Raw genomic sequence first — 27,243 nt, forward strand, 5'->3', positions numbered from 1 at the left:
GGAGCAGCCCCTGCACCCCATGTGTCCCAGAACCAGCAGTTGCAAGAGGGGTTTATTTGCTCAGCATGTTTCAGGAACACATATTTCACAATCCAGTGATAGAAATAAAGCCACCGTGCAGCGCATGAGGGTCACTTCTCCTCTGTGGGTTCAGTTGCACAGGCATTGGATCACTTCGTGCAGCGGGGGGTGCGGAGGGAGGGGTCTCTGCAGTGAGAGGCCTGTCACACACTCCCTGCCCCCTCGGGTCCCTGCCCCCTTGGGTGCCTTCCCCATCTCTTCAGCCTCCCAGCCTGTGACCATCACACGGAGCTCAGCTTGTCTCTCTCACAAGGACAATCGCCTGCCCTAACCCCTGGCCACGCTGCCCCACAAGGACTGTGCTATGAACATGGGGTTTCCTGGGTGCCTCTTGCTCGCAGCTGGGCACCCCCTTGGCAGGAGCTCGGCTGCCTGCGCTGGAGCTGGGAACACAAGGATCCCCATCCTCCTGGCCTGGCTTTGGGGTGAGTGGCCTTTTCCCTTTGCTCTGGCTTTGAATAGCCCTGGGGGCACCCTGCGATTCTCCAGCCCCACCCATCAGACACGGCATAGCTGTGTCCTAGGAGAACAGGACTCCTGGGGTCTATTCCTGGGAAGGGGAGTGGGGTCTAGTGGTTAGAGCAGTGGGGACTGGGAGCCAGGACTTCTGGGGTCTATTGCTGCCTTGGGAAAGGGAGTGGAGTCTAGCAGTTAGAGTAGGGGGGTGGTACCAGGATATATCTAGTTGCACATACGATTTTACAATACAATTAATTGAACTTTTGTTAAGTGTTAAAAGAGTAAAAAGAAACCGGCATGTCTCTGACTCCTGGAGGTGTTTCCCAGCCGCCCTCGGCTGGTCTCTTTAGGAACACGGGACACAGGGCTGGAAGGGCGTGTTATAGAATCCCAGTCACACACGTGTCAAGCACCACCTTCATGTGAGTTAGCGCGTTCTCCCCTCACCCATTAGGAGGCTGTTCCGGAACCTTCTTCTCATTTCCAGCCTAACGTGACTCCTGGCCAGTTTATCCCCATTTTTTCTTGTGCCAGCACTGTCCTTTGGCTTCAGTAGCTCTTCTCACTCTCTGCTCAGCCTCTGCTGTGCCAGCTAAACCAGCCAAGCTCTTCCAGTCTCGTCTCATACGACCAGCCTCCATCCTCCAACCACCCTAGCAGCCCTTCTCTGCACCTGGTCCCATCTGAATCCATCTGTCCTGCATGCAGGTGACCAGAACTGCACACAGGATTCCCTGAATGACATAACTCCTGTGGTGCTCTTACCGTGTTTGTTCAGTGTTTGAGGCTCCATTTGTTAACTATTATTTATTATGCAAACACAACGTATCATGTTACGGCAGCACTGTATGCCGAGCTCAGGGCCCTGTGGTGCTGGGCTCTGCACTGGCAAACGACAGGCAGTCTCTGCCCCCAAGAGCTCAGTGTAAATGGAGAGGATCGAGAGGGGCAATAGGAGCACAAAGAGGGGCTGTGATAGCGGCTGTTGGGAACAGAGCCCTGGTCTCATCACTCCCAGCCTGGTGCCTCTCAGCTCTGCCGCTGTGCTTGGTGCTGTACAACGCACAACCAGAGACAGCCACTGGGCTCACAGTCAGCCATGAAATGTGCTGTCCCCAGACACAGCCCTTCTCAGACTCAGGTAGGCACTGACAGAACCTGGAGAACAAAGACAAGTTAACATTACAAATCTCAGCTCCCTCTCAGCATCCACCAGCATTTCCAGAGGGCCAGCAATCCACTTTGTAAGCCCAAATACAGAGACAATGGCTCTGTTGCTGGACACTAAAAGAAGAGCTCATCACTGAGAAAGTTTGCAGATGGTACAGTTGTGGGGGTTTAAATAATGAAGAGGATGGGTTGAGAAATCTGGATGTTTGGTAAACTGGGGGCAAGCAAACAATATGCATTTTAATAGAGCTACATGCAAATGTATACATCTAGGGACCAAGAACATGGGCCATACTTACATGGTGAACTCTCTCCTGGGAAGCAATGCCCCTTGAAAAAAATTTGGGGGTACAGTGGATAATCTAAAGGACACAAGCTACTAGTGAGAAATTGTGGCCAAAAGAGCTGCTGTGATCCTGTTATGCACAAACAGGGGAATCTCTAGTAGGAGCAGATAGTTTATTTTACTTCCTCATTTGGCGCTGGTGTGATCAATGCTGGAATTCTGTGTCCAGTTCTGGTGTCCCCTGTTCAAGAAAGATGTTGATGAGTTGGAGAGGGCTTAGAGAAGAGCCATGAGAACGAGTAAGGGACTAGAAAACTTATTTAATCTGTTTATCTTAACAAAGAGAAGGTTAAGGGGTGACTTGATCACAGTCTGTAAGTAACTACATGGGCCTGGGGAACAAGTATTTCATAATGGGCTCTTCAATCTAGCAGAGAAAGGAGGAACAGGTTCCAGTGGCTAGAAGGTTCCAGAAGCCAGACAAATTCAGGCTGGAATGAGGCATTTACCAAGGGCCGTGGCGGATTCTTCATCATTTTTGACAACTTGTAACTCAAGATTGTATGTTTATCTAAACATTCTAGGAGTTATTTCAGGGCAGGTCTCTGGCCTGTGCTATACAGGACTCAGACTAGATGACCACAGTGGTCCCTTTTGACCTAGGAATGTATGAATTTGTAAAACCCCGGAGTCAGACTGAAACTTTCTATTATCCTATGAGACTGTGCTGGGTGTGCGGGGCTGGGGCAGGTTTGTGGAGCCCCTGGAATCTCACAAAGCTGCAGAAACACTTTGTATTCAAAGTTTCTCCCTTGATCTGAGAGCAGCACTGCTGGGCCCCCGAGTCTGGTGAAGAATTCATTCACTGGAATGAATGTATTCCATTGATTCATTGTGTGCTTATTAGCTGCAATTAAATCCAAACTGATTATCAGCTCACCCACGATCCTGGCTTCTTGCTCGAATTCCAGTGCTCCTGTTTTCAAACCCAATTTTCCCCATTTTTGGAAGGACGCAACTCCCCAGCCAGGGGCCATGTCTACACTGCGCACAGAGCCAGCTGTGGGGGTGTAAATTGCATAGTGCACCAAAGAGCTGCACTCGGACTGAGCTGTGTGGAGGCTGCTGGCGCGAACTGAAGGTTCCTAATTTGAGTTAACGCCCTGTGAAAGAGGACTAGGGTAACTATGGTAACAACCCCCCCCCCCAGTACACTGGGCGGGCAGGGGGAGTTCACACACTGTATCTGCCCCCCCCCATACACACACACACACACACACACACACACTGGGGAGGCAGGGGGAGGTCACACACCATAACTGTTCCTCCCCCTCAAAACTGAGGACAGCGCTAGCCCTGGCCAGACGTGGCGGGAGCAGAGTGTATCATACTCCTGTCCCAGGTGTGGTCTGGCTACAGAATTTGCTCATCCACCCCAGCTGTGTTCATCCTTAGATCCTTTAATGCCCTGACAAGTACGGCTGAGGTTCAGCTCGTTAAGGGATTTTACACACAGCACCACCCAGCGGCTGAGCAGATCACTACAGGTTAACATCCCAGTCCATCTCCCCCATTAAGTTCCATGTATCTGCCATTTATTCACACTATCACGCTGGCTGTGAAGTTCAGGACGGATCAGTCTGTTCAGTGTCTCTGAAGCACCCTGGGCTCCTAACTGAAAAATGCCAACGTGGAGCAGCTTGGCCATCTGGCTGGCCGCTAGTTACAACGACTGACTGGGGTTGTTCTGGAATGCTTGAGTCGTCATCTTCTCATTCCGCATCCGCCGTCTGTCGGGTTTGCTCTGTGGATGGTTTCTGTTGATCACAGTTCCATATCCAGCAGGTCTCAAGCTGAGTGATGGCTCTTGTAAATGTGTCTGTTGTGTAGGGGCTGGCTGCTCCCACTGGCACTGGGTGGGTTGTTTGGCTGCCCTCGCCCCATGCCAGGAGAGAGGGGAGGGGTCAAGGAGCAGTTGGGACCCTGGGACTGAGAGGGCCTCTGGCCAATCAGAGAACTCCAGACTAGGGCCAATGGATAGTAGCCAGTGCCCCAGGTCAGTTTGATTGACCAGGCAGCTGGGCCAATCAGGGAGCCCAGCTGAGGTCCCAGCCTCTGTGCATGCTGGGGAAGGAGACAGCGAGAGCAGCCCCAGGCGAGGAGCTGGGGCAGAGTCAGGGGGAGAAAAGCCATGTGAGAGGGTGGGAGGGGCTGAGTAAAGACCCAGCCACATATGTGGGAGCTGGTGAGGGGGGCAGGGCTGTGGCCAGCAAGTGGGATGAGGGTCAGTAAGGGGCTGGGGCCAGGGCCGTGGGGAGGGCAGGGTGAATGTTGGTGAGGGGGGCAGGGTGAGAGTCTGTGCAAGGGCCAGGCCAGGGTCAGTGAGGAGGGCAGGGTGAGAATTGGTGAGGGGGGTAGGGCGAGAGTCCATGGGGGGGCTAGGCCAGGTTCAGTGGGGAGAGCAGGGTGAGGGTTGGTGACAGGGGCAGGGCCTGTGAGTGGGGTAAGTGCTGGTGAGTGGGGTGAGAGGCATGGGGGCGGCAGGGCCAGGATCAGTCAGGAGGCGGGTGAGGAGTGGTGAGTGGGGCAAGGTTCAGTGAGGAAGGTGAGGGGTGGAATGAGGGTTTCTGAGGGGGGTGGGACAAGGGTTTGTGAAGGGGGTGGGACCCTGCCATGAGGCGGTGACAGGCCCAGCCTGGCAGAGCCCCACGGAGGGGAGAGAACCCAGCAGCAGAGACAGGGGCTGCAGACATGGGCGGCAGGTTTGTATAATTTTTGGTGGTGCCCAAGTGGATCCGTCCCATCCATAGGATGCCTACCCCTACCTTATGCTTCAGGGGGACGTGGGGTCCAGGGTGGCCTGGGGGGTTAGCGGGGTGCCTGGTGCCGACAGCAGCGAGCAACCCTGCTCCACCCAGCCTCTTCCCACACCGCCCCCACTCCACCTCTTCCCCGAAGGCCCTGCCCCTGAGCAATGCTGGGAGCTGGTGAGGTTGAGCAGAGTGGGCTGGGGCCAAGTCACTCGCTGCTGCCAGTGCCAGGCCCCCCGCTAAAGCCACAGGCTGCCCTGGACCCCATCACCCCCTGAAGCACAAGGTAGGGGTAGGCACCACCATGTTGTGCGACAAACACTCGACAAAATTACTGGACTTAGTGACGGACAATGCAGGCAGGTGGGTATTATGTCATTCAATCATTCAACCCATAAAATTGCACACATTTTGCCTCAGTGAAATTAGATATCCAGAGAATTACTGGGCCTGTGATGATGACCAGGGCTTGCTCACCTGTGGCTCCCCCTCCCTGTGCTGTGGAGGCACAGCCAGGCAGGTCTGCATCTGCAAGCAGGCACCCTGCCTCAGGTGCAGCTCCCATGGGCCCTGCTAGCCAATAGACTGGGAGCCTCCCGGCCCATGGAATGGGCTGGGCTGGGTTGCGGAAGGCAAAGGGGGAGATTGTAGGGAGCTTTGGAAGAGGGGAGGCAGTGGGGGAGGGGAGTGCTCTGGCACAAAGGGGAGGGCTCTCTGGAGAGGAATGACAGGGGCACAGGGGTCATTGGGAGTCTCTCAAGGGGGCAGAGGGTTGTGTGGGTCTCTGTGGGGCAGGGGGCTGTGATGGGCGGAGCCAGCTGCAACCTGGGTCTGCTCTGCGGGTGGGGGGTGTGTTGCTATAGTCCCCTCAGGAAGCCCCCCCTGTTCTGTGTATTTTATGCCAGCCCCGGGGCGCCCATTGCTGCTCCTTTCCCCCGCCCACGGCTCCATCTGTCTGTCCCCACAACCCCCAGCTGTGTCCCTGTGTCTGTCTGTCCCCACCATCCCTGGCTGTGTCTGTCTGTCCCACAACCCCTTGGCTGTGTGTGTCTGTCCCACGACCCCCGGCTGTGTCTGTCTGTCCCCACAATCCCCCGGCTGTGTCCTTGTGTCTGTCCGTCCCCACCACTCCCGGCTGTGTCTGTCTGTCTGTCTGTCCCCACAACCCCCGGCTGTGTCTGTCTGTCCCCACAACCCCCCGGCTGTGTCTCTGTGTCTGGCTGCCCCCACAGCTCACCGGCTGAGTCAGTCTGACAGGCACAGACCCTGCTGCTCGCTCTGCCCAGGGCTGAGAGCCGCTGCCGGTGTCTCCCTCCCCCTCCCTGCTGTGGAGATGTGGCCGGGCAGCTCTGGCACCGCCCCCTGCACCTCCCATTGGCTGGGGTTCCCGGCCAATGGGCTGTGAGCCAAGTCAGCGCTGGGGCCTCTCCGGGGCTGGGGGGAGCTGCCCCTGAGGTGAGAGTGCCCCACATTGCCGACCCCTGGCATGGGGACCCCCAAAGCACAGGGCCTGGGGCCCAAACATTGGTGGAGCTGGGCCCACCTTCAGGAACATTGCTGGAGCATGGGCCCCATGGGCCCATATAACTCGCCGCCTATGGCTGCAGAAGGGACTTGGGGGTTCAGGACCTCGCTGTGAGGGAGCAAGAGACAGGCAGAGACCCAGCGAGGGGGAGTGAGTGGGCAGCCGGGAGGGCCCAGAAACAGCCCCCCCCCACACACACACTGCCCTGAGACCTGCCATGCAGGGAGCTGTGACTACCCCGACCTGGGGTGTTTCCGGCAGCACCTGAGCCAGGCAGATGACTGCAGCCAGCTCTGCACAGACTTGTCTGATCTGGTCCTGAGACAAGGCCCCTGCATTATGACCCACCTCGCAGCAGGCCAGGGAGTCCAGAGCTTGATTTGTCTCCTTTTCAGTTGACCCTTGGCTACAGGGGCTGAGCAGCCTGCTGCCCCAGTGAGTACTCGGCCGGGGCATTCACCGGTGTGGGAGGTGTGTCTTTGTCACTCACAAAAGCTACTGGGGAACAATATCTAGTGACCCACACCGCACTCTCTCTCAGGGGAGAAGACATGGGACTAGCACAAAAAGAGAAAAAGTAGGGTCTGGACACTGCTGTGATAATTTGTGTGGAACGTCGAGAGAAGCCATAACCCGGGGGATGGGACATCGCTCTCATCACACCCCGTTCTGGGGCTAGCAAATCAAAGAGCCAAATTTCAGCACCCCGAGAAGAGACTGTTACTGCTGAAAGTGTGTTGGTTTGTATGTGTACACACAGAGTAAATAGTTCAGTGTGCTTCCCATCCGGGTGTAGGCTGCAGTGTGACAATTTGTTTAGTATATTTTAAAACCTTTCAGCTGCTTAGTGTATTCTGTAGCCTGCTAACAAGTTTTCTCCCAGTTTCAGGCTGTTCCTGAGAGAGAGAAATCTGTTGTATTTGGGTTGGTGTTTTTGTGAGTGTGCCCCTTTTAACAGCTTAGATGTGGATAAAGCTACTACCCCAGTTAGGGGAATGTTACTCATTGGGAATCTATTAAGTAGCCAAGCAGGAGCACTCCAGCTCGCAGATGGAGCCAATGTGAATAAGAGGAGAAGCTGGGGAGGAGGTACTGTGGTGAGGGGACAAGGCAATGTGGAAGCCCATTTGCCATTGTCTCCAGTGTTCAGGTTCAGTCCTGAGGTCTTATGAGCCGCTGTGAGGTCCCACAAGAGGGAGGATGTCACAGACTCACAGGACTTGTGCTCTCTCTTGGCTCTGTATGGTCCCTAGGAGGAACCCCCTTCAGTGCGACAGCCCTTCCTGGGAGTCCACTCTCCCTCAGGGGTTAAGTCATTGTGCATGTAGGCTGGGATTTGTCCCTCTTAGCCTGGGTGTTCTCTCTCCTGGCTTCAGGGGTATTATGATAATAAGCTTTAACACTCTAGCATCTGTATAAACCTTCTAAGACTACAGCTACACTAGGGAGTTTACAGCGGTGGAGCTGCAGCGATGCAGTGGTGCTGCTGTAAGCTCTCTAATGTAACCACTCTGATCTGACAGGAGAGCTCTCCAGTTTCTTAAATACTCCAGCCCTGTGAGCGGCGGTAGCTACATCGGTAGGAGAGCTTCGTCCACCCACATAGCGCTGTCCATACCGGTGCTTAGGTCACTGTAACTTACATCACTCGGGGGTGGCATTTCATACTCCTGAGCAACATAAGTTATACAGTATCAGAGGGGCAGCCGTGTTAGTCTGGTTCTGTAGAAGCAGCAAAGAATCCTGTGGCACCTTATAGACTAACAGATGTTTTGCAGCATGAGCTTTCGTGGGTGAATACCCACTTCTTCGGATGCAAGCAGTGGAAATTTCCAAGGGCAGGTGTGTATATATAAGCAAGCAAGAAGCAGGCTAGAGATAACGAGGTTAGATCAATCAGGGAGGATGGGGCCCTGTTCCAGCAGCTGAGGTGTGAAAACCAAGGGAGGAGAAACTGGTTCTGTAATTGGCTGTAAGTTATACAGCAGCAAGTGCTAGTGTAGACATAGCCTAAGCTAGTTTCATGTTTTTCAAGTTGTCCTGCCTTTTGTTCTGTTGTTTAACTAATTCAGACTGGTTTGCTATTTGAATAGCTGGGGCTAGAGTTAAATTTCTCTTCAGTTGTAGCTGCTGTGAAAGGATTTTATCTGTTAACCCAATAACCAGCTTGTCTGTGATATTTTCAAGCTTTGCATTCCCAAAATCACAGTTTTAAGCCTATCTGTGTGTAACCCTTCTGCCCCTCTAAGTTGGCAGCAACAAGGGCCGGGTTCAGTATCCAGGGGTTCCGTTTCAATAACGCAATGCAAAACCGGCTCGAGCCCCCACCCAGTGACCTGGGACTATTACCTACCACCCCCCCGGGCGCCTCTAGGAGGCAATACTTCCCCACTCGCAAGCACGAAGTCTGAGTGTAGCAAAATCCTTTTAATAAAGGAGGGAAGCAATGCGGCATCATGTTGGAGAGACACCACAAACAGGACTATACACAAACCATAAGCAAAACCCACCTCCAAGTACATTTGGCACTGTCCTTAGGGTCTTAAGTCCAATCACCCCAAAGTCCAACAACCCAAAAGTCTCAGTCTCTGGTCAGTGCCACCTCAGAGTTCAAAAGTTTATCTGCAGAGTTTTACCCCCCCCAGCCTGGGTGGAAATGGGGGGGGGGTCACGCACACAGGGTGCTAAGGGACACCTTACGTGGGCCAGGGCCGACTGCCCCGCTTCTCCGTGGAGTTCTGCTGCAGCCTTCACCACGACTGGCTCCACTCCACCAGCTGTGCCGCTCCTTCAGCAGACCCATTAACCACATCAGCCGTCCCCGCAAACCGCTCCACACTGCTCACTGTTCCATGGGCTGCTCCAACGTGCTGCAGACTGCTCCGCTCTGCCAGCTGCTTGGTGATAGATCTTCAGGCTCTCCCACTACTTAACACAGCACTCAGTGATCTCAGCTCAGTAAGCTTAGCTCTTTTAGTGATTTCAGCTCTTAGTGATTTCAACTTGTAGTAGGAGAGCCCCAGTGCCACATGGCCCAACATGAATTCAGGTCAGCAACCTCTAGATGGACTCCTAAAGGATTCAAAATTAGCTCTGCTTTTTAACAGTGGAGAGAGGAGGAAGTGCAATTGGTGTTCCAGGCCCGCAAAAGGGGCCCATACCATCAGGTACACACACCAGTCCCCAGCTTCTCTCCCTTCACTGGGTTTTGGAACCCATGTCCCTTGTCTAGCAAGTACTATTTAATGTAGGTTGAGTCATTTCTGTCATAAAGCAGTCTCATAGTTCCTCATTCACATAATTAAGGTAACAGCCCTTTTTTTTCCTTCCTGCCCCAATAACAAAGAAATTGGGGATTCCACAGCTGTGAAAATAACCATCCCATGCTGCTGTGTGTTATGCTAAGTGGAGTGGGTTTACCAATGCAAATGTGCATTCCTGAAATTCCTTTGCCCACTCCTCATAATTTACCACCAGATGTCAGGGTAGGGCTCATCCTGACTCTGCTTACATGTGCAGAGCTCTTATAAAACATTCAAAACGTTCCCCTAGTTCTTGAGTTCTCTGGTGAAAACAAGCTCTTCCATAAGCCACATTTCTTTGAGATATAAAGTATGCATCAAACATAGCCAGACCCATTTCATAGTCACCTTTGCGATTGTCTTCAGTAAAGTCAAAGGATTTAAAGATATGCTTTGCTGGCTTCCTGTATCCTACATTAAAGAAGATACCTGCATCTTTCCAGTTTCTTTGTGCAGCTTGACAGCAATGTGAAATCTTGTGTCCATGGTGAAGTTTGTGAAAGCTGAAGTTCTCTGGGGCACTGAAGAGTGGCCTGGTGACAAGATCCTGCAACGTTTGTAGCTTTGTTCCTTCTATTTCTGTTCTTAGTTTACTCCAGACACCGCAGTGTTTTTCTGTACCAGACCTGGACTGGTCAGAGTTTGCTTTTACAGACCACAATCCTTTAATGCTCTGCCAGATATGGCTGTGGTTAGCTTTAAAAAAGGTACAGTAACTCCCCATTAAACGTCCTCTCGCTTAACGTTGTTTCAATCTTACGTCCCTGCTCCATTACAGAACATGCTAGTTTAAAGTTGTGCAATGCTCCGCTATAACGTCGTTTGGCCACCTGCTTTGTCCTGTTATCAGCTCCCCTATGCCCCCCGCAGCGCCTCCCACCAACCAGCAAACCCCATGGATCAGCACCTTCCCCTCGCTCCCTCTGTCTCCTGCCCACGGCAATCAGCTGGTTTGCAGCGTTAAGGATGCTGGGGGGAAGGCTTGCAGCCTCCCTGCTCCCTCCCCTGCCTCCTGAACGCCGCAAACCAGCTGACTGCTGCAGGCAGGAGACGGGGAAGGGAGGGAGGGAGGGAGGAGACTGTGCACCGCATCTTTGCTCCTCCCCACAGCCTCCTGAATGCCGCGAGACAGCTGATTGCCACAGGCAGGAGGTGGGGGGAACAGGGGGAAGGTGCTGATCCCTGGGGGCCGCTGACGGGAGGGAGGCGCTGGGGTGGGGGAGGGGAGCTGATAGGGGGCTGCCAGCCTGTTTAACACCAGTATTAAATTGCTTGTTTAAAATTGTTTAAAATGTATATAATGCCTTTTGTCTGGTGAAATTTTTTCCCCTGGGACCTGATCCCCCCTATTTACATTAATTCTTATGGGGAAATTGGATTCGCTTAACATTGTTTTGCTTAAAGTCGCATTTTACAGGACCATAACTACAATCTTAAGTGAGGAGTTACTGTATTTTACACACATTGCCACCTAGTGGCTAAGCAGTATAATACAGTTTAGCACTCCATTACACAGTGTGTGGGGCTTTCACACCCCAGGTGCGGGGAAGCCAGGCCTGAGGGGAGCAGGGTGTGGGGGCCCTTCGGAGGTGCAGGCAGTGTGGAAGCAGGTGGCTTGGTTTGGAAGGGCTGGTGCAGTGTCACTGGTTCTGACGTCGCTCACCAGGTTTTGTCTTTTGCTGGCTACTTAGGGCTCTTCTGCACTGGAAACATTACAGTTGCAGCTCTGCAGCTACAGCACTTCTGTGTAGATGCGACCGACGCCGACAGGAGGGGCAAGAGAGTCAATCCACCTCCTTGAGAGGCAGGAAATAAGTCACATGCAGCTCAGACCTTTTCCCCCAGTGCATCAAGAGATGGCAGGGGAGAGCTCACTTACATCAGCCAGTGTTTGGAGATCCCCAAGATGACCAGCCATGGAGACAGAGACTTACCTCATCTCTTTGCTTTCTTTCAGCTTTCATGACAGGATTCCCCATGACAGGTAAATACAAACATAGGCAGAGGGTGCAGGGGTCTGTCCGTATGTGTGGGGTGCATGCTGCAGTGTGCCGCTATCTCATAAATTGGGGTGAGGAAGGGCAGAGTTAAGGTTATTTAATCTAGTCGTTCAAGTGTAGAGCTGGAGACCTGGGTTCAAATCCTGCCTCTTCCAGACTCACCCCATCACTTCCTCACTACGTGCCTCAGTTTCCTCACCAGTGAATTGTTAACAAGGCAGGCTGTATGGCAGGGTGCAGGGCATCCTGGCTGTAGGGTACCTGTGGAAATGCCCCAGTCATTCACCTGTCTTGTCATGGAGGGGAATTAATCCCAACAGCTCATTTTGGGCATTAGAGGGCTCCGATTTCCACTCACTACCAGCTTGGACCCAGGGCCCCAGATGTGAAAGCCCCGTGCGTGTTCCCCCCACTACCACTGCCTCAGCTGGGGACAAATGGGAATCGGTGGCTTCCGGGAGAAAAGCCCCAGGTCTCCTTCCCCCAGTGTACTGCGTCAGCTCATCCCCCTCGCACAGACTGTGCTGGAGCTGGCGTCCGCTGGAGAAAAAGACCCTGTGTCCCATTCACCATCCCACGAGTCAGCCATTCCCCTATGCCTGGGGCTGGATCAGAGCTGGTGACCTCCAGAGAGGAACCCCCCAGTGTCCCATTCACAGGCCCTCTGAGCCAGCCTGTCTGCCACACCGAGACTGAATGGGAGCCAGAGGAAACTACAGGAAACAAGCCCCATACTCCTTTCCTCTAGCCCATCTCTGAATGTTTATCTCCTTGGGGTGTTTGCAGACTCAGGCATCCCAGAACTAACTCAGCTCCGACTGGTGAATGGTTCGAGTCGCTGCGCTGGGAGAATCGAGGTGCTTCACAACCAGCAGTGGGGAACCGTGTGTGATGACGGCTGGGATTTAGCTGAGGCCAGAGTCGTGTGCAGACAGTTGGGCTGTGGGACGGCGTTATCAGGCCCAGGAGGGGCTCGATTTGGGCAAGGATCTGACCGTATCTGGCTGGATGACGTCAACTGTGCAGGGACAGAAGCTGCCCTCTCCAGTTGCAGGGCTCGGCCTTGGGGAACCAATGACTGTACCCACGGAGAAGATGCCGGTGTTGTGTGCTCAGGTAACCTTCATCTACCACCCTGCCTGTTGCAGGGAGGAGGGTGGGAAGCTCATTACAGGCATTGTCCCTTCACAGCCAGTGCTGACCCCAGTATGGTGCTTGGGGCCTGTGTATCAGGGAGCAATATGGCGGTTCTAGTAGGGAGCCCTCTCCTCTCAGTCTGTGCTGATCCCAATTCCCCTCTGTGGTTCTATGGGCCCTGCAGGGAGCGGTGTGGGGGCTCAGTAGGGGACGCTCACGGTCTCCCCTTGTTGTCAGTGCTGGCCCCAAAGGGGGCCTGTGCTGCAGGTAGGCGGGTGTCAGTAGGGGGCTCTCTCCCTTTGCAGTTGTGCTGGCCCTAATGCCCTTGTGTGGTGCCATGGGCCCTAGCATGAGGACGCCTTGTCTGTGGCCGCTGGGGGCAGCTCCCCGACTCCCTCAGCCACAGGCCACAGAAGCCGTGCCCTCTAGGCCTTATAGAGTGTGGGGTGACATCTCTCCAGGTTGGCAATAGGCACAATTCACCCCTCGGCCCTCCGAGAGTTCTCTTGCAGCATCCAGTCCCTGTCTCGCCGGGCATTCACAGCAGTCACAGATTTTCTGCTCCCAAAGGAACAGGGTTCCAAGGTGACCAGCTCCACCTCCCATCTCTGCCCTGATCAACGCACAGCCTTAGATTCCTTCATAGTCACACCAAGGACAAGTGATTTCACAGAGTGTAGAGATTCGAGAGGTAGCAAGGAGACAGGCTGGAAAGAAATGGTTCCATGGCCCATAAAATCATACCACGCTGACTAGAGCCTGGACTCATTGAATGAGATACTTTTCTGTCTGGTAGAGCAACGCTCACCCCACAGTCCTTCCAGGGTTTTACTCCAGGCTTGGCTGTGATCTCCTGTTCCTGAGACAAATGCTGTCAACCGCCTCCTGGGTGAAAGGGAGCTCTTGTCCCCTCTCCTCTTTCTTTGTAGGTACAGACCATTGTCTTTTTCAGAGGAGGTCTCTCTTCAGAGACTTGTGCTGAGGGTCCTTTGTCTTTGAAAATTCTCAGGCCCCCACTGGGCCCAGACAGTGAATACAGCCTGTCTCCACAGCTGTGCTTTGTTCTATGTGCTGATTGCAGTTGGAGTCTATTTATCTCTGGGCCAGACTCCTCTGCAGCACACTGGGGACCTGGGTAACTGTAGCTCCCACTAGTTGGATTTGGTGTCAACGAAGGCTGCAGCCGCTCACTGAAACTAAAAATCCAGGGCCAATTTCTCAAGAGTCCGGTTCCCAATCACTGGGTTCCGGCGGATTTGCATTTCAGGAGATAAGTCCTGAAGTTGTAACTTCCCCAAGAGCTGGGCACAGGAGACGCAATTCTTCCTCACTTCCTGTCCTATTACATATTTCCCTGTCCTGTTTCTCAGCTGCCCTGTCCTACCCCAGAAGTGATTTCATGTCAGTGGGGGGAGTCTTCTTCCTCTGGGTATGTCAGAAGTCGATATCTCTGTAACCCTATGTATCTATGAATACTAGTGCCAGGAATGAGGGTGTAAATCTGCTCCCCAGGAGGTTCCTGCCAGCAGTGCCGGGGGTGATCTTTTTAATTAAGTGCTCTAGTGGGAGCAGTAGGTCAGACTGCCGTCCAATCTGCCTAACTACGTGACAGCTGGCTGGAAGGGGAGTGGACAAACTTCAACATTGCCCAAGTGATGAGCGTGGCCAGTAGTGAGTAGCCCTTGACAGGCAGTTGCTGTGTGCAGAGACCGGTCAGATCCGTTGGCGGGAGGCGCTACGTTCCCCAGTGACAGGAGAGATCAGATGCACAGGAAGCTTCCTGAGTGTTTCTTCCCTTGGGTGTTTGCAGACGCTGGCATCTCAGAAGCGGCTCCACTCCGACTGGTGAATGGTTCGAGTCGCTGCGCTGGGAGAGTCGAGGTGCTTCACAACCAGGTTTGGGGAACCGTGTGTGATGACAGTTGGGACATAACTGATGCTGGAGTCGTGTGCAGGCAGCTGGGCTGTGGAACGGCATCATCAGCCTCAGGAGAGGCTCGATTTGGGCAAGGATCAGACTCTATCTGGCTGGATGACGTCAACTGTGCAGGGACAGAAGCTGCTCTCTCCAATTGCAGGGCTCTGCCTTGGGGAGAGAATAACTGTAACCATGGAGAAGATGCCGGTGTTGTGTGCTCAGGTAACCTTCATCTACCACTCTGCCTGTTTCAGGGAGCAGGGTGGGAAGCTCATTACGGGGCATTGTCCCCTCACAGCCAGTGCTGACCCCAGCATGGTGCTTGGGGCCTGTGCTTCTGGGAGCAATATGGGGGTTCCAGTAGAGAGCCGTCTCCTCTCCATTTCTGCTGACCCTAATTTGCCTGTGCGGTTCTTTGGGCCTGTGCTGTAGGGAGCAGTGTGGGGGCTCAGTAGGAGACAGTCACACTCTCCCCTTGATGTCAGTGCTGGCCCCAAAGGGCGCCTGTGCTGCAGGTAGGGGTGTGTCAGTAGGGGTCTGTCATAGGTTTCACCCGCACTCTGAACTTTAGGGTACAGATGTGGGGACCTTCATGAGAACCCCTAAGCTTAATTACCAGCTTAGATCTGGTTGCTGCCACCACCCAAATAGTTTAAAACAGCTGTTTATGAGTCATTTGGGAAACTCTGTGTCCCCCGCCCCCTCCAAAATCTCTCCCTCCCAAGTACTGTAACCCTTCCCTGGATAACCTTGAGAGTCTTCTCCACGAATTTCCTGGTGAACACCGATCCAAACCCCTTGAATCTTAAAACAAGGAAAAAATCAATCAGGTTCTTAAAAAGAAGACTTTTAATTAAAGAAAGAAAGGTGAAACGAAAACCTCTGGGAGAGAGAATACAAGCTTCTCTCACAGACAACAGATTCAAAACACAGAGGATGTTCCCCTGGGCAAAACCTTAGTTACACAAAAGAAATCCCAATTTGATTATCCCTCTAATGCACAAGAGAAGTCACAAAAGAAAATAAACATAAACCTATGTATTTCTTCTCTAATACTCACTACCCCAGGTGATTCCTTGATCTTTTTCCTTCTGGCACAGAACTTAATGGACTCAGAGACAAAGGAAAACTTCCCTCCTTCCTCTTGAAAAATCTTGTCCCCCCATTGGTTCCTCTGGTCAGGTGTAAGCTAGGCTAGGTGAACTTCTTAACCCTTTACAGGTAAAAGAGGCATTAACCCTTAACAGTCTGTTTATGACAGGGGCTCTCTCCCTTTGCAGTTGTGCTGGCCCTAATGCCCTAGTGTGGTGCCATGGGCCCCTCCAATGAGGAAGCCTTGTCTGTGCCAGCTGGGGGTCAGCTCCCCGACTCCCTTGGCCACAAGCCACACAAGATGTGCCCTGTAGGCCTTGTGGGGTGGGGGGTGACCTCTCTCTCCAGGTTGGCAATAGGGACACTTCACCCTTCAGCCTTCCGAGAGACCCTTTGCAGCATCCAGTCCGTGTTACGCTGGGCATTCACAGCAGTCACAGATCTTCTGCTCCCAAAGGAACAGGGTCTCAAGGTGACCAGTTTCACCTCTCATCTCTGCCCCGATCAACACACACCCCTAGATTCCTTCATATTCACACCAAAGACAAGAGATTTCACAGAGTGTAGCGATTAGAGGGGCAGCAAGGAGACGGGTTGGAAAGAATTGGTTCCATGGCCCATAAAATCATACCACACTGACTAGACCCTGGACTCATTAAACGAGATACTTTTCTGTCTGGTAGAGCAACACTCACCGCACAGTCCTTCCAGGGTTTTACTCCAGGCTTGGCTGTGATGTCCTGTTCCTGAGACAAACGCTGTCAACCGCCTCCTGGGTGAAAGGGAGCTCTTGTCCCCTCTCCTCTTTCTTTGTAGGTACAGACCATTGTCTTTTTCAGAGGAGGTCTCTCTTTGGAGACTTGTGCTGAGGGTCCTTTGTCTTTGTAAATTCTCAGGCCCCCACTGGGCCCAGACAGTGAATACAGCCTGTCTCCACAGCTGGGCTTTGTTGTATGTGCTGATTGCAGTGGCATAGCCAGGTTCTAAGTGTAGGGGGAGCAAACATTAAAAAGGCACCCCCCTTGGCCCCTCCTCTGGCCACACCCCCTGGCTCCTCCCATTTCCCCACCAGATTAACCACGGGGCAGGCTCAGGACTCCTGTGGGCTTCCTGGGGGTGTGGATACTCCTGTCCCCCTGCAGTCCCGGGAGAGTCTCTCCTGCCCAGCACGCTCTCCAGGTATCCCCTGCCGGGCTGTGCTGCCCGGACCCTCCCATGTGGTCCCATCCCCCCCGCCCCGGGCTCCAGGCTCCTGCGCCACACCAGGGTCGCCTGTCCAGACAGCGCGGCCTGCGCCCCTGCCCTGCGAGCCTGGCCTCAGGAAGCCCCTCGCCCGGACCCCCCAGTGCAAGGCACCAGACCTCCACCACTCACCTTCCATCCTGCGCTGCTGCCTGTCCCTGGCCTGCTCCCGGTGCTTGGTGCGCTCCACCCGGGGCTTGCCAGTTAGGTGGCCTGAAAGGCACAGGGGCCCTTTCACCTCCCTCCGCCCGCCGCATTAGTAAGGAGCGGGGACCGGGGAGCGCTTGGCCGCCAACCCCTGAGCTGCTGCGGCCATGTTGGGGCCGCGCTGAGCTTGGGGCGTGATGACCGAGGAGCCGGCTCCCTCGCTTCTCCGTCCGCGCCTGCCACCCCCACCCCCATGGCTCCTCCGGCCGTGCTGCTGCCAGCGCCGGCCCTTCTGGAGCCGCTTTTTGAAAATGTGCTGAAGGGAAGCGGCTGCTTCCTCTGCACCCTGCTATCTACGCTTATTGGCTCAGCCAAAGGGATTGCCATGGCGCAGCTGACAAGTTTCACTTCAGCACTTCTGGAGCCTCATATTCTACATTTTACATCTCTCTTCAACTATGTCCCATCCAAATATCTTGCCCCCATTAGGGTGACGAGTGGGCTGCTGTCTCTTGGTAGAGACCTCACATAGCACCTCTAGGGAGCTATTGTGCATATATCTCACCCAGGGGATCCCGGTATAACACTAGGCAAACCTGTGCCCTCTGCCTGTTGGCGTCTATTTATCTCTGGGCCAGACTCTTCTGCAGCACAATGGGGACCTGGGTAACTGCAGCTCCCACTGGTTGGATTTGGTGTCAACGGAGCCTGCAGCCGCTCACTCCAACTAAAAATCCAGGGCCAATTTCTCAAGAGTCTGGTTCCCAATCACTGGGTTCCGGTGGATTTGCATTTCAGGAGATAAGTCCTGAAGTTGTAACTTCCCCAAGAGCTGGACACAGGAGACGCTATTCTTCCCCACTTCCTGTCCTATTACATATTCCCTGTCCTGTTTCTCAGCTGCCCTGTCCTACCCCAGAAGTGGCTGCATGTCATTGGGGGGAGTCTTCTTCTTCTGGGTATGTCACAAGTCGATATCTCTGTAACCCTATGTATCTATGAATACCAGTACCAGGAGTGAGGGTGTAAATCTGCTCCCCAGGAGGTTCCTGCCAGCAGTGCCGGGGTGATCTTTTAAATTAAGTGCTCTTGTGAGAGCAGTGGGTCAGACAGCCGTCCAGTCTGCCTAACTAGGTGAGAGCTGTCTGGGGAGGGGAGTGGACAAACTTCAGCATTGCCCAAGTGATTAGCCTGGTCAGTGGTGGGGAGCCCTTGACAGGCAGTTGCTGTGTGCAGAGACCGGTCAGATCCGTTGGCGGGAGGCGCTACGTTCCCCAGCGACAGGAGAGATCAGATGCACAGGAACCTCTCTGAGTGTTTATTCCCTTGGTTGTTTGCAGACTCAGGCATCTCAGAAGTGGCTCCGCTCCGACTGGTGAATGGTTTGAGTCGCTGCGCTGGGAGAGTCGAGGTGTTTCATAACCAGCAGTGGGGAACCGTGTGTGATGACAGTTGGGACAAAACAGATGCTGGAGTCGTGTGCAGGCAGTTGGGCTGTGGGATGGCGTTATCAGCCCCAGGAGGGGCTCAATTTGGGCGAGGATCAGACCCTATCTGGCTGGATGAAGTCAACTGTGCAGGGAAAGAAGCTGCCCTCTCCAATTGCAGGGCTCGGCCTTGGGGAACCAATGACTGTAGCCACGGAGAAGATGCCGGTGTTGTGTGCTCAGGTAACCTTCATCTAACACGCTGCCTGTTTCAGGGAGGAGGGTGGGAAGCTCATTACAGGCATTGTCCCCTCACACCCAGTGCTGACCCCAGCATGGTGCCTGGGGCCTGTGCTTCAGGGAGCAATATGGGGGTTCCAGTAGGGAGCGCTCTCCTCTCAATCTGTGCTGACCATCATTGCCCTGTGCTGAAGGGTGCAGTGTCGGGGCTCAGTAGGGGACGTTCACACTTTCTCCTTGATGTCAGTGCTGGCCCCAAAGGGGGCCTGTGCTGCAGGTAGGGGTGTGTCAGAAGGAGTGTCTCTCCCTTTGCAGTTGTGCAGGCCCTAATGCCCTAGTGCGGTGCCATGGGTGCCTAGAATGAGGAAGTCTTGTCTGTGTCCCCTGAGGGCAGCTCCCCGACTCCCTTGGCCACAGGCCACACAAGATGTGCCCTCCAGGCCTCATGTGGTGGTGGTGGGGGGGTGACCTCTCTCCAGATTGGCAATAGGGACACTTCACCCTTCGGCCCACCAAGAGTCCCTTTGCAGCATCCAGTCCCTGTCTCGCTGGGCATTCACAGCAGTCACAGATCATCTGCTCCCAAAGGAACAGGGTCCCAAGGAGATCCGTTCCACCTCCCATCTCTGCTGCGATCAACGCACAGCTCTAGATTCCTTCATAGTCACACCAAGGACAAGTGATTTCACAGAGTGTAGTGATTTGAGGGGTAGCAAGGAGACGGCTTGGAAAGAAATTGTTCCATGGCTAATAAAATCATACCACGCTGACTAGAGCCTAGACTCACTGAATAAGATACTTTTCTGTCTGGTAGAGCAACGCTCACCCCACAGTCCTTCCAGGGTTTTACTCCAGGCTTGGCTGTGATGTCCTGTTCCTGAGACAAACGCTGTCAGCTGCCTCCTGGGTGAAAGGGAGCTCTTGTCCCCTCTCCTCCTTCCTTGTAGTTACAGACCATTGCCTCTTCCAGAGGAGGTCTCTCTTTGGAGACTTGTGCTGAGGGTCCTTTGTTTTTGTAAATTCTCAGGCCCCCACTGGGCCCAGACAGTGAATACAGCCTGTCTCCACAGCTGCGCTTTGTTCTATGTGGTGATTGGCTCAGCCAAAGGGATTGCCATGGCACAGGTGACAAGCTTCACTTCAGCACTTCTAGAACCTCATATTCTACATTTTACATCTCTCTTCAACTACGTCCCATCCAAACATGTTGCTCCCATTAGATCGACGAACAGGCTTCTGGTTCTTTGTAGAGACCTCACATAGCACCTCTAGTGAGCTATTGTGCATATATCTGACCCAGGGGATCACCATATAACTCTAGGCAAACCTGTGCCCTCTGCCTGTTGGTGTCTATTTATCTCTGGGCCAGACTCTTCTGCAGCACAATGGGGACCTGGGTAACTGCAGCTCCCACTGGTTGGATTTGGTGTCAACGGAGCCTGCAGCCGCTCACTCCAACTAAAAATCCAGGGCCAATTTCTCAAGAGTCCGGTTCCCAATCACTGGGTTCCGGCGGATTTGCATTTCAGGAGATAAGTCCTGAAGTTGTAACTTCCCCAAGAGCTGGGCACAGGAGACGCAATTCTTCCTCACTTCCTGTCCTATTACATATTTCCCTGTCCTGTTTCTCAGCTGCCCTGTCCTACCCCAGAAGTGGCTGCATGTCAGTGGGGGGAGTCTTCTTCTTCTGGATAGGTCACAAGTCGATATCTGTCGAACCCTATGTATCTATGAATACCAGTGCCAGGAATGAGGGTGTAAATCTGCTCCCCAGGAGGTTCCTGCCATCAGTGCCGGGGGTGATCTTTTTAAGTGCTCTAATGGTAGCAGTGGGTCAGACTGCCGTCCAGTCTGCCTAACTAGGTGAGAGCAGGCTGGGAGGGGAGTGGACAAACTTCAACATTGCCCAAGTGATTAGTCTGGTCAGTGGTGAGGAGCCCTTGACAGGCAGTTGCTGTGTGTAGAGACCTGTCAGATTGGTCGGCGGGAGGCGCTACATTCCCCAGCAACATGACATCAGATGCACAGGAACCTCCCTGAGTGTTTATCCCCTTGGGTGTTTGCGTACTCAGGCATCTCAGAAGTGGCTCAGCTCCAACTGGTGAATGGTTCAAGTCGCTGCGCTGGGAGAGTCGAGGTGCTTCATAACCAGCAGTGGGGAACCGTATGTGATGACAGCTGGGATTTAGCTGAGGCCGGTGTCGTGTGCAGGCAGCTGGGCTGTGGGACGGCGTTATCAGCCCCAGAAGGGGCTCGATTTGGGCAAGGATCAGACCCTATTTGGCTGGATGACGTCAACTGTGCAGGGACAGAAGCTGCCCTCTCCAATTGCAGGGCTCTGTCTTGGGGAGCCCATAACTGTAACCACGGAGAAGATGCCGGTGTTGTGTGCTCAGGTAACCTTCATCTACCACCCTGCCTGTTTCAGGGAGCAGGGTGGGAAGCTCATTACAGGGCATTGTCCCCTCACAGCCAGTGCTGACCCCAGCACGGTGCTTGGGGCCTGTGCTTCAGGGAGCAATATGGCGGTTTCTGTAGGGAGCCCTCTCCTCTCAGTCTGTGCTGACCCTAATTCCCTTGTGATGTAGGGAACAGTGTGGGGGCTTAGTAGGGGATGGTCACGGTCTCCCCTTGATGTCAGTGCTGGCCCCTAAAGGGGGCCTGTGCTTCAGCTAGGGGTGTGTTAGTAGGGGGCTCTCTTCCTCTGCTGGGCTGCACACACCTGTCCTGTCATGGAGGGGAATTAACCCCAGCAGCTCATTTCTCATTTTGGGCAGCAGAGAGCTGCAATGGCTGCGACTTCCACTCACTACCAGCTTGGACCCAGGGCCCCAGATGTGAAAGCCCAGTGCCTGTTCCCCTCACGCCAGCCATTACCACTGCCTCAACTGGGGCGAAACGGGAACCGGTGCCCTCCGGGAGAAAAGCCCCAGGTCTCCTTCCCCCAGTGTACTGCATCAGGTCATCCCCCTCGCACAGACTGTACTGGAGCCAGCGTCCCCTGGAGATAAAGACCCTGTGTCCAATTCACCATCCCACGAGTCAGCTATTCCCCCATGCCTGGGGCTGGATCAGAGCTGGTGACCTCCAGAGAGGAACCCCCCAGTGTCCCATTTACAGGCCCCCTGAGCCAGCCTCTCTGCCACACTGAGACTGAATGGGAGTCAGAGCAAACTATAGGAAACAAGCCCCATACTCCTTTCCTTTTAGCCCATCTCTGAATGTTTATCTCCTTGGGGTGTTTGCAGACTCAGGCATCTCAGAACTAACTCAGCTCCGACTGGTGAATGGTTCGACTCGCTGCGCTGGGAGAGTCGAGGTGCTTCACAACCAGCAGTGGGGAACCGTGTGTGATGACAGCTGGGATTTAGCTGAGGCCAGAGTTGTGTGCAGGCAGCTGGGCTGTGGGACGGCGTTATCAGGCCCAGGAGGAGCTCACTTTGGGCAAGGATCTGAGCGTATCTGGCTGGATGACGTCAACTGCACAGGGACAGAAGCTGCCCTCTTCGATTGCAGGGCTCTGCCTTGGGGAACCCATAACTGTAACCACGGAGAAGATGCCGGTGTTGTGTGCTCAGGTAACCTTCATCTATAAGGTGGGTGCATAATTGGCTGGATAACCGTACTCAGAGAATAGTTATTAATGGTTCCCAATCCTGCTGGAAAGGTATAACAAATGGGGTTCCGCAGGGGTCTGTTTTGGGACTGGCTCTGTTCAATATCTTCATCAATGACTTCGATGTTGGCATAGAAAGTTCGCTTATTAAGTTTGCAGATGATACCAAACTGGGAGGGATTGCAACTGCTTTGGAGGACAGGATCATAATTCAAAATGATCTGGACAAATTGGAGAAGTGGTTTGAGGTAAACCGGATGAAGTTTAATAAAGACAAATGCAAAGTGCTCCACTTAGGAAGGATCAATCAGTTTCACACATACAGAATGGGAAGAGACTGTCTAGGAAGGAGTACGGCAGAAAGGGATCTAGGGGTTATAGTGGACCACAAGCTAAATATGAGTCAACAGTGTGATGCTGTTGCAAAAAAAGCAAACGTGATTCTGGGACGCATTAACAGGTGTGTTGTGAGCAAGACACGAGAAGTCATTCTTCCGCTCTACTCTGTGCTGGTGAGGCCTCAGCTGGAGTATTGTGTCCAGTTCTGGGCACCGCATTTCAAGAAAGATGTGGAGAAATTGGAGAGGGTCCAGAGAAGAGCAACAAGAATGATTAAGGGTCTTGAGAACATTACCTACGAAGGAAGGCTGAAAGAATTGGGTTTGTTTAGTTTGGAAAAGAGAAGTCTAAGAGGGGACATGATAGCAGTTTTCAGGTATCTAAAAGGGTGTCATCAGGAGGAGGGAGAAAACTTGTTCACCTCAGCCTCTAAGGATAGAACAAGAAGCAGTGGGCTCCAACTGCAGCAAGGGAGATTTAGGTTGGACATGAGGAAAAAGTTCCTAACTGTCAGGGTGGTTAGACACTGGAATAAGTTGCCTCGGGGAGGTTGTGGAATCTCCATCTCTGGAGATATTTAAGAGCAGGTTAGATAAATGTCTATCAGGGATGGTCTAGACAGTATTTGGTCCTGCCATGAAGGCAGGGGACTGGACTCAATGACCTCTCGAGGTCCCTTCCAGTCCTAGAGTCTATGAATCTATGAATCTACCACCCTGCATGTTGCAGGGAGCAGGGTGGGAAGCTCATTATGGGGCATTGTCCCCTCACAGCCAGTGCTGACCCCAGCATGGTGCTTGGTGCCTGTGCTTCAGGGAGCAATATGGCAGTTCCAGTAGGGAGCGCTCTCCTCTCAGTCTGTGCTGACACTAATTCCTCTGTGCAGCTCTATGGGCCTGTGCTGCAGGGATTGGTGTCGGGGCTCAGTAGGGGATGCTCACGGTCTCCCCTTGATGTCAGAGCTGTCCCCAAATGGGGCTTTTGCTGCAGGTAGAGGGGGTCAGAAGGGGACTCTCTCCCTTTGCAGTTGTGCTGGCCCCAATGCCCTAGTGTGGTGCCATGGGCCCCTAGCATGAGGAAGCCTTGTCTGTGGCCACTGGGGGCAGCTCCCCGGCTCCTTCGGCCACAGGCCACACAAGCCGTGCCCTCTAGGCCTTGTGGGGTGGGGAGTGACATCTCTCCAGGTTGGGAATAGGCACACTTCACCCCTCTGCTGTCCGAGTGTCCCCCTGCAGCACCCAGTCCCTGTCCTGCTGGGAATTCACAGCAGTCACAGATTTTCTGCTCCCAAAGGAACAGAGTCCCAAGGTGACCACGTCCCATCTCTGCCCCGATCAACGCACAGCCCTAGATTCCTTCATAGTCACACCAAGGACAAGTGATTTCACAGAGTGTAGAGGTAGCAAGGAGACGGGTTGGAAAGAAATGGTTACATGGCCAATAAAATCATATCACGCTGACTAGAGCCTGGACTCATTGAACGAAATACTTTTCTGTCTGGTAGAGTAACACTCACTCCAGAGTCCTTCCAGAGTTTTACTCCAGGCCTGGCTGTGATCTCCTGTTCCTGAGACAAATGCTGTCAGCTGCCTCCTGGGTGAAAGGGAGCTCGTGTCCCCTCTCCTCTTTCTTTGTAGGTACAGACCATTGTCTGTTCCCAGAGGAGGTCTCTCTTCAGAGACTTGTGCTGAGGGTCCTTTGTCTTTGTAAATTCTCAGGCCCCAACTGGGCCCAGACAGTGAATACAGCCTGTCTGCACGGCTGGGCTTTGTTCTATGTGCTGATTGGCTCAGCCAAAGGGATTGCCATGGCGCAGGTGACAAGCTTCACTTCAACACTTCTGGAGCCTCATAATCTACATTTTACATCTCTCTTCAACTATGTCCCATACAAACATCTTGCCCCCGTTAGGGTGACGAGTGGGCTGCTGTCTCTTGGAAGCAACGTCACATGCGCCCTCTGGTCAGCTGTTGTGCATATATCTCACCCAGGGGATCCCGGTATAACTCTAGGCAAACCTGTGCCCTCTGCGTGTTGGCGTCTATTTATCTCTGGGCCAGACTCTTCTGCAGCACAATGGGGACCTGGGTAACTGCAGCTCCCACTGGTTGGATTTGTTGTCAATGGAGCCTGCAGCCGCTCACTCCAACTAAAAATCCAGGGCCAATTTCTCAAGAGTCCGGTTCCCAATCACTGGGTTCCGGCGGATTTGAATTTCAGGAGATAAGTCCTGAAGTTGTAACTTCCCCAAGAGCTGGACACAGGAGACGCAATTCTTCCCCACTTCCTGCCCTACACAGCCTACATATTCCCTGTCCTGTTTCTCAGCTGCCCTGTCCTACCCCAGAAGTGGCTGCATGTCATTGGGGGGAGTCTTCTTCTTCTGGGTATGTCACAAGTCGATATCTCTGTAACCCTATGTATCTATGAATACCAGCACCAGGAGTGAGAGTGTAAATCTGCTCCCCAGGAGGTTCCTGCCAGCAGTGCCGGGGTGATCTTTTAAATTAAGTGCTCTTGTGGGAGCAGTGGGTCAGACAGCCGTCCAGTCTGCCTAACTAGGTGAGAGCTGTCTGGGGAGGGGAGTGAACAAACTTCAACATTGCCCAAGTGATTAACGTGGCCAGTAGTGGGGAGCCCTTGACAGGCAGTTGCTGTGTGCAGAGACCGGTCAGATCCGTTGGCGGGAGGCGCTACGTTCCCCAGCGACAGGAGAGATCAGATGCACAGGAACCTCTCTGAGTGTTTATTCCCTTGGTTGTTTGCAGACTCAGGCATCTCAGAAGTGGTTCCGCTCCGACTGGTGAATGGTTCGAGTCGCTGCGCTGGGAGAGTCGAGGTGCTTCATAACCAGCAGTGGGGAACCGTGTGTGATGACAGTTGGGACAAAACAGATGCTGGAGTTGTGTGCAGGCAGTTGGGCTGTGGGACGGCGCTATCAGCCCCAGGAGGGGCTCCATTTGGGCGAGGATCAGACCCTATCTGGCTGGATGAAGTCAACTGTGCAGGGAAAGAAGCTGCCCTCTCTGATTGCAGGGCTCGGCCTTGGGGAACCAATGACTGTAGCCACGGAGAAGATGCCGGTGTTGTGTGCTCAGGTAACCTTCATATAACACGCTGCCTGTTTCAGGAAGCAGGGTGGGAAGCTCATTACAGGGCATTGTCCCCTCACAGCCAGTGCTGACCCCAGCATGGTGCCTGGGGCCTGTGCTTCAGGGAGCAATATGGGGGTTCCAGTAGGGAGCGCTCTCCTCTCAATCTGTGCTGACCATCATTGCCCTGTGCTGAAGGGTGCAGTGTCGGGGCTCAGTAGGGGACGTTCACACTTTCTCCTTGATGTCAGTGCTGGCCCCAAAGGGGGCCTGTGCTGCAGGTAGGGGTGTGTCAGAAGGAGTGTCTCTCCCTTTGCAGTTGTGCAGGCCCTAATGCCCTAGTGCGGTGCCATGGGTGCCTAGAATGAGGAAGTCTTGTCTGTGCCCCCTGGGGGCAGCTCCCCGACTCCCTTGGCCACAGGCCACACAAGATGTGCCCTCCAGGCCTCATGTGGTGGGGGGGGTGATCTCTCTCCAGATTGGCAATAGGGACACTTCACCCTTCGGCCCACCAAGAGTCCCTTTGCAGCATCCAGTCCCTGTCTCGCTGGGCCTTCACAGCAGTCACAGATCATCTGCTCCCAGAGGAACAGGGTCCCAAGGAGATCCGTTCCACCTCCCATCTCTGCCGCGATCAAGGCACAGCTCTAGATTCCTTCATAGTCACACCAAGGACAAGTGATTTCACAGAGTGTAGTGATTTGAGGGGTAGCAAGGAGACGGCTTGGAAAGAAATTGTTCCATGGCTAATAAAATCATACCACGCTGACTAGAGCCTAGACTCATTGAATAAGATACTTTTCTGTCTGGTAGAGCAACGCTCACCCCACAGTCCTTCCAGGGTTTTACTCCAGGCTTGGCTGTGATCTCCTGTTCCTGAGACAAACGCTGTCAGCTGCCTCCTGGGTGAAAGGGAGCTCTTGTCCCCTCTCCTCCTTCCTTGTAGTTACAGACCATTGTCTCTTCCGGAGGAGGTCTCTCTTCAGAGACTTGTGCTGAGGGTCCTTTGTCTTTGTAAATTCTCAGGCCCCCACTGGGCCCAGACAGTGAATACAGCCTGTCTCCACTGCTGGGCTTTGTTCTATGTGCTGATTGGCTCAGCCCAAGGGATTGCCATGGCGCAGGTGACAAGCTTCACTTCAACACTTCTGGAGCCTCATAATCTACATTTTATATCTCTCTTCAACTATGTCCCATACAAACATCTTACCACCGTTAGGGTGATGAGTGGGCTGCTGTCTCTTGGTAGAGACCTCACATAGCACCTCTGGGGAGCTGTTGTGCATATATCTCACCCAGGGGATCCTGGTATAACTCTAGGCAAACCTGTGCCCTCTGCCAGTTGGCATCTATTTATCTC

The 27,243-nt window shown here is 53.6% G+C and overlaps 1 protein-coding gene across 1 annotated transcript in view; it reads left to right on the plus strand.

Annotated features, from left to right (window-relative positions):
- The first annotated feature begins 295 nt into the window (after positions 1-295).
- LOC120388133 overlaps positions 296-27,243 on the plus strand; it is a 736,578-nt gene continuing 709,630 nt past the window's right edge. Inside the window, 8 exon segments of the mRNA XM_039509761.1 lie at positions 296-506; positions 11,591-11,617; positions 12,420-12,749; positions 14,581-14,910; positions 18,510-18,839; positions 20,909-21,232; positions 22,085-22,414; positions 25,560-25,889. Coding sequence (XP_039365695.1) covers positions 386-506; positions 11,591-11,617; positions 12,420-12,749; positions 14,581-14,910; positions 18,510-18,839; positions 20,909-21,232; positions 22,085-22,414; positions 25,560-25,889 — 2,122 coding nt within the window. The 5' untranslated portion in view covers positions 296-385.

This window comes from Mauremys reevesii, linkage group 22 (assembly GCF_016161935.1).
Source record: "Mauremys reevesii isolate NIE-2019 linkage group 22, ASM1616193v1, whole genome shotgun sequence".
NCBI lineage: Eukaryota > Metazoa > Chordata > Testudines > Geoemydidae > Mauremys > Mauremys reevesii.